This window comes from Conger conger, chromosome 13, assembly GCF_963514075.1.
Source record: "Conger conger chromosome 13, fConCon1.1, whole genome shotgun sequence".
NCBI lineage: Eukaryota > Metazoa > Chordata > Actinopteri > Anguilliformes > Congridae > Conger > Conger conger.
The window spans coordinates 26,906,618-26,918,112 of NC_083772.1; the positions used below are offsets into that span (position 1 = coordinate 26,906,618).

The window sequence follows — 11,495 nt, forward strand, 5'->3', positions numbered from 1 at the left end:
TAAGCTATGCAATTGTACATTAATAACGGGCTCATACATTATAATTTAATATTTAGTTTGTGTGACAGGGTTTTTATTTTAATTAATTAATTAATTAATTTACTGCTGTAATATTTTTTTAGTTAAAGTATAGCCTGTTTTAGCTATTTAGTTACATGCTCAATGGAAAATTATGATTATATACTCAGTGAGCACGAAGGATAGTAAGGATAGAGAGTTGGTTGTATTTAGGAATAACATGATACAGCAAAGTAACAAGACACATGTGTACTTAGATGTTGGTGGGGACATGGATAGAGAGATGGGTGTAACAAGGGTTGGTGGGTACAGAGAAAACAGGTGAACTGAGTTATAGATGAGTTGAGCAGGGTGGCATTGGCAGGGTGGTCTGCCAGGACCAAATTATTATTGTCCAGTGGTGAGAGCAATGGGGCTCAGCCAGATGCTGCAATGAGCACATAGTGATAAACAGGGAACAACAGATTCACAACATAATGAAATGGAAAAAATGAGCTAGTGTAGATTAGCTAATTAAAGTAAATTAGCTGAGCCAGGGTGGAGTAGAAGAACATAAATCATGACCCATGTTCAAATTCCAATCAGGAAATCAACGGAAATACAAATGAGTAAAAAATATGTCATTGTCTTTGTTCTGACCAATCGTCCTTAAATTTTTCTGTTCAAGACCAATGCATATGCGCCGCACAGAAAAGGAATAAAAGCGCGCAGGATCATGCGCAGCAAATTGCTTCCTCTTGTGTCAATTTGTTACTTATGATAATACTAGTAGGCCTACTAGATAGGATAATTTTGTCTCTCCCTTAAACCATTTTGCTTAGTATTTGATTATAGGTCGAATAATTGCATAAAAATACATTTACAGCAAAACCCAGTATTCTTACGAAAATATTCAATATTGAATCGGATAAAAATGTGTGTATGTTACATAACTTTAAAGGCACCGCATTGCTAGGCAACAAACAGCTGCCCTTGTTGACCTGCTCCTGCGGCTTCAGGAGCGCTACACCATCTTTCAGCAGAAGCCACCAGTGCAGCCGTACCTCGCCAATAACAGGACTGTTAGTCCTGATGGGAACCAGCGCCTGTGAATCATTAAAACGCCAACTGCACTATGCATTAAAGAGAACAGCAGTTCGGGACAGCGTCAGGACATGTCAGAAAGGTAGGAGCTAGTTATCTCAGCGTACAAAGCTGTCATCGTCGCGATTTGCATGTCATTGTAGCCTAAACTTAATTCCAAAACCGTTTCCATTTCATTGCATTTGATGTTTGTATCTAATTCCGTTTTTAGGATATGCGTAATATGCCTTAGCCAACTATGGTCAATTTAAAGGCAACAGGCATTTTGTAGTTCACTGAAAAAAAAAAAAAAAAAAAGATGAAGAAGCCAACTGAAGGTGTAATCGCCTCTTAAAAAATTAAAAAATAGACTACGACATCATAAGAAGCACTACAACTAGCGACGTGAATGAATACGCTTATGGAGTTAGAAAAACAGCAGAAAAGATACCCGGTGTTCACGCTCTCCTTTATGCAACAATTATTAGTTAATGACACCTGCTCAGGTGTCCCGCTGTTATGGCTACCGCATTAATCCGGCACAGGGTGCAGAGTTCACGGTAACCCTAAACGGGCCGAAGCAGGTCAGAATTTCACCAGAGCGGACAGGCTATATGGGATGGGTAGCATTTCAAGCAGGCAACTGAATGAACATGTTTGATAAGTCCCAACGAAGTGTTTCGATAAAATTTATTGACACCCTTACATTTATGAACGCAGAACTTCATACTGAAATGTACATTACATAATTGTTTAAATACCAATTCAAATATCAGCTTTGAAAATGATCAAGCAGTCAAAAGTTGTCCAAACGTTCAGTATGTTTCTTAATGTCCCTCCCCTTTGTTAATTCAAACTGTCATTCCTTACACAGCCTAAAAATCGCCAAAGCATTATACAGACAGGTATACATTTAACTGTTCAACAAAGACAAACATTGCAGCTAATGAAAACATTGATAACTATAACAGAAAATGAATTTTAAAACTAATCGCTATCTCTCTCTCTCTTTTCCTACATACCTCCTCTATTCTATCCTTTCTCACCATTCTTCTACTTCCCTACCGTAAATGTCTCTGTTTCTAAACCCCACCATATTCCACACTCTGCCACCGCCTACTGTGCAATCTTCCCATCTCCCTCTTCCTCGTTATACTCATCTACCCTGTCCCATCTCCCCCCCTGTACCCTCTCACACTTTTTAAAACCGTTTCCCTCCTATTCAATCTCGTAAATCCCCTCTCTCCCAGCTCCTCAGGTGTAGTAACGAACAATGACAGTTATCCCAAGTCTCACTCTGCCCACTACTCTGACCTCAGCGACGCCCACACGTCTCCAGCAGGGCCTTCCCGGCAAAGGGTCTCAGTGCAGCAGAGTCTGGATTCAGGCTTCATCGCCACCCCTGTGAGTACCTCGTACCCCTCACATCCCGTAAGATCTAGCCTCCACCATGTCCACAAGAGATGTAACATCATAAAAGCAGAGCACTACTGTTAACAAAATCCAAAGGCTGTTTATGTGTGCTCTCTACTATTGACTATTAAATTATGCCACACTGCTCATGGCATTACATTGTATTATTTATTTACCTGGTGATGAACACTTATCCTGGGGCGACATAAATGGCTTACATTTACGATATTATCCATTTGAAGTGCTGGGCCTTTGCTGAAGTGTTTCAAGTGAAGGACCTCGCTTGAGGGCATTGTGACTGTGCCTCAGCTAAGAATAAAGCATCAACTTACAGGAGGTTACAAGTCCTTACAACACCTGAACCTATGTACTATGTGATTAGACATTATTAGTGTCCACATAATTAAAGACAGGTAAAAGATTAAATACATTCAAAGTTGTTTTAATGCAGGTATGAAAATCTTTGTACAGAGCGAGCCATCTTGTTTGTGCATGGTGTACTGAGGTTCAGTTTGGACTGAAAAGTCCTTATTTTGTGAAACTGCACTTGTTTGAAGAGAAACGGTGTGAAGGCTTGACTTTATTTTTGACGCAGCACTGACCTCAGATCAGGTCAGGAGAAAATAGTATTGTACATTACTGAGAGCTTCAGTGGGTCTGATTATCAACACAGGGGACCGTGATCTGAGAGACAGATTGCGATGGGTGACAGTGGGGGAGGAAAGTACTCTCAGCCTCCCTGCATGGTTGGGAACTGTCTGTACTAACACTTACTGAGACTGCGTGTGCGATTCTCAGACTGTGTGTGTGCGCACGCGTGTGTGTGTGTGTTTAATTCTACTCACACACATCAGTGAGCTCACTGCCACTCAGAGTGAAGCTGTTACTTCAGATCTGTCACAATCACCTCAGTAAGGTGTTTATCACTGCCTGCATTTGTCAATGCCCCACTGGGTGAAAATGAAAGGTTGCAGACACGTTGTGCTTGGAGAGTAGGCTAAAGACGTGTGACATGCGTGTCTCGTGCGTCACATGCCCCTCGTCGCGAAACTATGTTTTGAAAGGTTTGCCTTCACAGACCAAATTCTGTGCTTTGATGATGGCAATAATGACTGTTATTATTGCTGTTATCACTTACTTATACATTTGGCACTTATCCACAGGGACATTTAAGGCTGCCATAGACACATTGACAACATATGTTAAGAAATTAATAGAAAAAGTTGAGAAAAGCTGTTAAGAAAAAGACATAGATACAGAATATGAACGCATTAGCTGCACGCAAGTCCTGCCTGTTTAGAAATGTTGGTGGTTAATGTCCTTTTAATGAATGAATCGTGTTTTGCACATGCTCTGTGGCTGAGCTCTGACACTGTAACAGCAGATATCAGGAGCTGGGGAGTCATGTGGAGAGGTAATGTGCAAAATGCTGATTCTGCAAAAACATTGTGTGGGATAATTAGTTTAGTGCGGGATTTTGTCCGCTTACTGTTAGATTAAGCTTCTGTTCTCCAAAGAAATTACTATTTTCAACAGGATCAGGTGCCTTTAATGTATAAATAGGCCAAATTGATTATACTGATTGTTTTTTAAAGAACAAAAATTTTCCTTAAAACAAGGCCACAGTTTTGTTAATGTCAATAGTCTGTATTATGGACATAGATCCATTTAGTATTAATCAGTGTTTTGCTTGCGTGGTACAGTAGTTGGTATTGCATAACAAGATCAGATTTCCCTAGCAAGCTGACGTTTTGGTTGTGTAGTAGTTCTCATGGCATTCCTCTGTTTCAGTCACCTTCCAGCCGTTTCCGCTTCGTCTCTTGGTACAAGTTAGAGAAACACGATGTCCGTGGAGACCAGCTCGCCTGCCCTAGGGTCAGAGAAGGTGAGGTCAGACCTGCCGCATTCTGTTTGTGGCTGCATTTCTCATAATGAACATTACCTGATGAGTCTCATTACGGTACCTGATGAGTTAACAGTGGTTAACCAGAAAGAGTGCAGTCTTGTGCGATGTCCTTGGTTCACTGAATTTGAACCAGTCATGGTGCTTTGCTGTTAGCAGCTTTTCATTTGTTCATACTGCTTGAGGTGCCACAGATATTTTGTGGTCCTTTGATATCCATAGTTTTAAATGGATATCAAAAAGATTGTAATGTATCTGCAGTAATCCAGTATCGTTCTGTCCTTAAAACATAATGGTTATGATTGAAATTAATTTTAATTAATTAATTATAACAATTAGCGGATTACACCGTTTTTGAGGAAGACATACTAATGACAGTAGGACCGAATAACTGAAACAGCCAATGTCGTAAGCAGTTTTTTGGGTTTTTTTTTTTTTAATATACACCCAGTGAACACTTTATTAGGTAGACCCAATTTGGCAAATATTCAATCAGCCAATCATTTGGCAGCAACTAAATGCATAAAAACATGCAGACATGGTCAAGAGGTTAAGCTGTGTTTCAGACCAAATGTCAGAATGGGGAAGAAATGAGTTTTCGCAAAGCTTATTAGCAGGCTATTAACTCTCTCTAACAGTAGCCTGCTGCTCCTCAGCTAGTGTATCTGTTGTCTTTTGTGCATAAATTCCCTAAGTTATTTTTTGCCATGTTTTTCCTGAAATGAGACTCCAGTTGTGCTGTAACATATCTAATGTGCTTATCCTGAATTGTATTGTTTTTGCAGCCTATTGGAACATGCTTGTGCAGGCTTGTTACCAGTGTTCTAAAAATAGATTAACCAGTTAATCAATTACATTTTGCCAGTTAACTGAAACATGAAAATACTGAAAAAGCCCATCCCTAGTAAATAACAATGCTTAAGTTTGCTGATCATCAGAGTAATAGTTTGACAGTTCTCTTTTCAAAATTGATAAAATGTCACTAACCTATCCAGTAAAACTATTCTCAATTCAAGCTCAATAAATCAGCATGCAAATCATTTTGCACACAAAATGAATTTATTTAGACCTTTGGACAATACGTCAACTGGTGTAGTGAATATTGCCATGTACATTTCTATATTCATGGTGAAGACACATTTTTATTCTATTTGAAACTACTAGTACTAGTTATTCACGCTTGAGTGTAGACTTGATTATTTGCCCACCTTCAACTATTATAGTGTTCATGACCCCAACACCTACTCTGGTTTAACAAAGGAAAGCTTCAGTGCTTTGTGGAAATACAATTGTAAAAAATATTCCATAAGAAATATATTTTGACTGATTGATTCACTGATGGAATTTAAGGAGCTGATGTAATGTACGGTATACCTGCGACCCAATCAGGTCCTTCAGAGGAGGAGCTCTTTCTCAGAGGGGAGCAGAATGTGCTCATGGAGAGGAGGAGAGGGGAAGAGGCCCAGAAGTGGGAGCAGAGACTGCAGGAGAACTGGGAGAACTGTGTGGTGAGAGAGAGCTTGACAACAAATACATGCACTCATGCACACACACACACACACACACACATACATGCACACGCACACACAGTTCATATATATGCACTCAAATGCACAGCTCCCAGATGGATTATACCATAAAGTGCATATTTTTTTCAGCAACATATTTTGTTGCCGTGTACTCATAAAGTTATGATTGGCCCCTTTACAGGAGCTGAACCTATCCTACCAGGACCTGGGGGACCCGTTCCAGCTGGAGAACTTCAACAGGATTCTGCGTAGGCTGATACGAGCAGAGCGCCTGCAGCTGGTGGACAATGCGCTGAGGGACCTGAGTTCTATTCGACTGCCAAGGTACACCTCCCACAATGCAACGGGAACTGCTGGACAACATTGAAATAGGGTTTAGGTCAGTGGTGCTGAAACTCGGTCCTGGAGACCTCTTTACAGCCAATCTCTTGCTCAATGAAATTGGTTGAACAACTTCTTTGAACAGTTTAGCTTCTTTGACCTAAACCGTAAGAAGAAGGTGCACATGAAAAAAAGGAAAATGAACACCTTGGCAAAATGTTTTGCCTTGGCAACGCCACACAAAAGGGCAAAAGAAAGAAAGAAACAAATAAATAACAAAGGCTAGAACTTACTATCAACTGCTAACTCAGCGAAGGAGAGAGGCCTCTATATGGGAGGGGATGGGCTGTTTTATCCTCTGGAATGCAGGTAACCATGTGTTCTTGATAAAACTTTATCTCCCTCTGCACCTCCACCTTGGGATGTTGTCTTTCTGCCCGAGAGAAAAACAGGGGTAGAGAGAAACAGGAACTTAGAAAGAGGAAGCAGAAACAGGAGCGTAACGTTTATTTTTCTTAGACTTATTGGAAATGAGTTGCTAAGCCTTCAAAGATTAATTTCAAACATCTGTAGCATCTGCTGCTATATTACAAAATGAATACTTAACGAAAGATAACCTTGAATTGTTAAGCTGAAGTGAACATGATGAAGACGAGAGCACTATGATGAAAATCAAAAATGAGAAAAAAGTTAATTTCCTAAATGTGCGTGAAGTAAACAGTGTGTCCTCTGCCGCACAGATGCATGAGCCTGAATCTGCATAGGAACCATTTGACGTCAATCCGACAGCTGCCAAAGATCCCTAGGATCCAGCACCTATGCCTGTCGGAGAACAGCATCGAGGCCCTGGGGGAGCTGGCATTACTGGGCTCCACACCCCTCCAGTCTCTCACCCTTAGCCGAAACCCCTGTGAGTTCCTGGAGGACTACCGCTCACGGTGAGAGTGCTGGGCTCTGTACACGCACACACAGATACCACACCATCTTGAGGGATGGCAGTAGATTCTCTAATGACAGCACTATTGTAAAGGTTATGAAATGCGGGTGCTATACAGTATACCCTGGAACCTGCCATTGACTCTAGATATGCCCCTCCTGTGCAGGCATTGTCAAGTGTTTTTGTGTTCCTTTCATGCATTCTTTTAACTGACCTCCAGGCTGATGCGCTCTGTCATCTGTTCCTGTTGTTTGTCCTATTTTCATGTTCCTTTGAAGCAGGTGCGTGTCCCTTGTTGTTTCCACAGAGTGTTCTCCTGCTTGCCAAAACTCGAAGTCCTGGACGGGATCCCCAAACTGCCAGAAGATTCTGTGCCTCCTAAGCCCCTGGCCACTTCCAGGATGTGCGTTATTCTCTGAGAGGGTGAACTGTCCCCTCATGCCATTTTAATGTGCTCTTCTGAAACATTTATGTTTAATCTATTCCAAATGTTTTATACTGGCATGCAAACCCAATAATATAGTATTATCTAATCTAAGATTATGCGTATTAACTGGAAAATACAGAGATATTACATATGAATTATATACAAGTTTCCATAAGACATTTTCAACCTAACAGTGACTTTTGTATTTGTAGACACTTTAAGCCATTTTGTGTACATGCATTTTCAACAGATTGTCAGTTGTGCCTGGTTAATTTTTTTTTCCAGGTGGAATCTTTATCAATTCACCTTTTGTGGAGAAACTAGAAGTAAATGCAAGTTATTATTCTTTGTTTCAGTGTTTAAACCATTTAAAATTAGGATGTTCACTGGAGTAACCATATCCTCAATCATATTCTGTCACACTCCGTGCTCTCCTGTCATAGCGTCTTCTGTGTCTCTTGTCCTTGTTTGCTTTCCGTAGTCATGACTTCACCTGTGACTCATTACCTGTCTCCCTTCACCTGCACCTGTTAGTAATCTCAGTTCATTTGTTTGTGTATTTATACCTGTCAGTTTGCCTAGTTTCTTTGCCAGATTGTTATGTTATATGACCTATATCGAACCGATATCTGTACCGTTGGCTCTTTGGACTGCCTTTCTGTGTTTGGACTTTTGCCTGTGACATCGAATACGATCTTGATTATCTCTGTCACACCTGTTTGCCAGCATTCAACCCTTGCCTGCCTGATCTGCCTGTCATTGAATAAAGACATTTATTCTGCCTACTTCTGAGTTGCGATTGCTTCTTCCGCACCTGATAATATTCAGTGTAGTTAAATGTTCTTTTGTGTCTTGTGTTTCTTGGCTTTCAGTTTATTCCACTCCGTTTGTAATAGTAATTGACCCCTCAGTGATACGGGTTGAGTCCTGATCCCTCATTGCGGGGAACAGCGTGAAATGGATCTGCCATGGCCATGCAATGCTGTGCTGAGGGCAGTGGAGCTCCCTTCTGAAGTCATGGCCTTTCTATAGTCAATATACACCCGTCTACCTTAACCTCCTAAGACCCGCACTCTTTTTTGGTATGCATTTTTAATTTCTTTTTGCTATTCGGGCTTATTGTCCAGGCATGTGTACGCCAGGTCTTAGGAGGTTAAAATTAGGCAATGCCACATCCCACCTGCATACCTAAACATCATCCTACACCAGAAAATTATCTGCTTGAATATATCCTCACACAATCACAATGACTGCCTTCATTTACTTATCTCCAGTACAGTATTTTGTTTTAATTTAGGTGTTGATTTCAATTCCACCAAAACTTTATTGGACAGCATTGACACACACACATCCAATTGCATTGGCCTAATGAAATCTGTGAGCATCCCCATTGTTTCAGCGAAGCACACAAACCCGAAGAGGAGGTAATAGGGTTCATTACATAAAGGCATTTATGTGCAGTGCAGACCCATGCCTAAGACAATATAGCACAGCAATCTACAACGCAGCACTGCCAGTATGTAGAGCGCCAGGGACAACAAAATATTGTGTCTGGCACTTTATTGAACCTAAATGCACCGACATTATTGACAAAACAAAATGGTAAGTATCTACATCCCATCTGTTGGTGAAGTTCAATTGAAACTCCATTGAACTCGGTCACACCCCTTAATGAATATATAGTAGATGCAGCAAATTGGAATGCTGTGGTGTGAATAGAATGGAGACAGAACTTTCAATGTCACAAATATGGAGCTGACCATCTGGTTCATCCAAAATAAAATCTGTCCTTAATCGTTTAAACAAACAAAAAACAGGGATTTGGGGTCTGTGCCTTCCATGACAGATGCCCATTTTTATCGCCCTTGCTTCTCCCTCTTATGTTGCAGTGCAACAGAATGGGTCTCTGGCAACAGAACACAGGCAATACTGTGGGTGCTTCCAAAAATAGGCCCAAAGAAGCAGTATCAGAGTCCCGTTTAAGCCGTTTACATTAGCCTCCCCTCGTTACATTAATGAGACAGCTGTGAGACCTGTGTGAAATAGGGAAATGCAGATGAGAGATCCGCAAAGGAGAGCGATATGGAGAAAGAGGGAGTGAGGGGCGCAGTAAATGAGGAATAGAGAAGGAAAAAAGAAAAGATAGGAGTGGGATACAGAAGACAAAAGAGAGATAAATACAGTAAAGGAGGCGTGGAGAGATGAATACACAAGAGTGGGTGGCAGGAGCTGACTGACTGATAAAAAGCCCATGGACACAAAGAGTACCCCACCTCTCTACATTCTACAGTAGCAAGTGTTTGCTAAACTTATAAAGACCACCACTTTAACAGTTAAGTATGGTTTACAACCAGGGGTGCCGTAAAGGGGGGGGTTAGGATGATTCCAAGGGCGCTGATTGACAGGGGCCCTCAAAAAATATTACAACATGGTAATATCTGGAGTGATGGTGCCCAAAGTCCCTGGTGGCACCTCTGTTTACGGCTGAACAGGTTACGGTTTACAGCACAACTGATTAAACCAGATGCATGTGTAAAAGCTTGCTGTAATACTTTTTACTGTATATTTAATTAACTATATCTAGGAACTCAGTTAGTGTTAAAGGATAAGGATTACGTTTGGTATTGCAGGACCATTTCCAATGATATCAACAGACACATTATTATTATTTTTTACAGGCCGTTGCATTTTTCAATCACTTACTCTTACTGGCATTTGTTCATTATTCAACTGATTGTTGGTTCAGTGATAATCATGAAGTTTAATGATGTCTCCTTAAAATGCAATTGATGCCATACTACTATGCCATTACTTATGTTGTTCCCTACAGAAGATAGTAAGGTTAAACTCAGAAATACTTTGAATTACTTTCCAGAGATGTGTATTTTGTGTGAGTCAGATTAATGCAACCACATTAAACAAACATCTACTACTCAATGTCAAGGTTCCTTTTATATAATGTAAATTAAATCAGGTCACTTTCATCAAGAATAGTTTGTAACTACATATTAAAGCTAGCTAACATACCCTGAATCTTGGTAGTTGGCAACCTAAATACCAGCTGGGGCTTTGTATTTGAATGGGAGGATCTGGGAAGAATAGCTTGCAGCAGGAATTTGAGATGCCGGGCTAGTCTTCCCTCTTGACCATCTTAGGGCATAAATGTAACTATGTTGGTATACGAGATGCCATTTTAATATGATTCATTCTCAGTCACTAATGGGCATGAGCACATAATACTTAGCATGTAAATCTGGCCATGAACCAGTGGGGTGCTACTATACTGTTAGTGGTTGATGTGAACAACTTCCCCTGCCCCCACAGACGTATTACAGCATTATAACTTCATTACCGCCATTACTTATCACCTCGTTTTCCTCTAGCATGTATTCCGCAGAACCATTTAAGTTCCACAACCTTTTCCGTAATCCTTTTGCCATCCCTCTTCGGAGAAGAGTAATGAATCACCTCTGGAGTGCAACAGCTCCCACGCTATTACCCAAAGCCCCTGGGGGGCCGCACGGGGGGAGGGGGGGATCACATGGCCTCCGCCGCTGCAGCTGAGGTGTGAGCGAGCACCCACATTTTACCGAACGAGCGACACAGCGAGGGGCAGAGAACTGGGCCGAGGAAGGGAGGGTAGGCGAGATTAATCCAGACAACACCCTCCTCCCTCTCTTTTTAATTTGCGTTTTAAAATAGCTAACACACCCTAGGATGAGAGCCGACCACCCCTTGACCTTCTAATCATTCCTCGCCAACCGACGCAGCAACCTCATCAACAACTAACCCGTCTCCATGGCAACAGGATTCCGCTCAACACTTCAACACAATTACAAACGTATTCCTGCATGGCTGTAAGCATAACACTCTGAAAATGACATA

The 11,495-nt window shown here is 41.2% G+C and overlaps 1 protein-coding gene across 2 annotated transcripts; it reads left to right on the forward strand.

The window, feature by feature from the left end:
• The first annotated feature begins 1,048 nt into the window (after positions 1 to 1,048).
• LOC133108746 (uncharacterized) lies at positions 1,049 to 8,395 on the forward strand. 2 transcript variants are annotated; one of them, XM_061218465.1, is made up of 7 exons: positions 1,049 to 1,183; positions 2,331 to 2,484; positions 4,285 to 4,378; positions 5,786 to 5,904; positions 6,107 to 6,249; positions 6,987 to 7,184; positions 7,465 to 8,395. In XM_061218465.1, exons 1-7 carry the CDS (start codon positions 1,173 to 1,175, stop codon positions 7,631 to 7,633), a joined length of 888 nt encoding a protein of 295 aa, XP_061074449.1. In that variant the 5' UTR covers positions 1,049 to 1,172; the 3' UTR covers positions 7,634 to 8,395. The 2 variants fall into 2 exon arrangements, with proteins under 2 accessions (XP_061074449.1, XP_061074450.1); XM_061218466.1 differs by having other exon boundaries at positions 7,491 to 8,395.
• Positions 8,396 to 11,495: the final 3,100 nt, after the last annotated feature.

Bases quoted from the DNA above. Each gene is read 5' to 3' on its own strand.
- LOC133108746 (XM_061218465.1), top strand. The intron at 6,250-6,986 runs GTACACCTCCCA...TCTGCCGCACAG, and splicing joins AGTTCTATTCGACTGCCAAG to ATGCATGAGCCTGAATCTGC. The intron at 7,185-7,464 runs GTGAGAGTGCTG...CCTTTGAAGCAG, and splicing joins CTGGAGGACTACCGCTCACG to GTGCGTGTCCCTTGTTGTTT.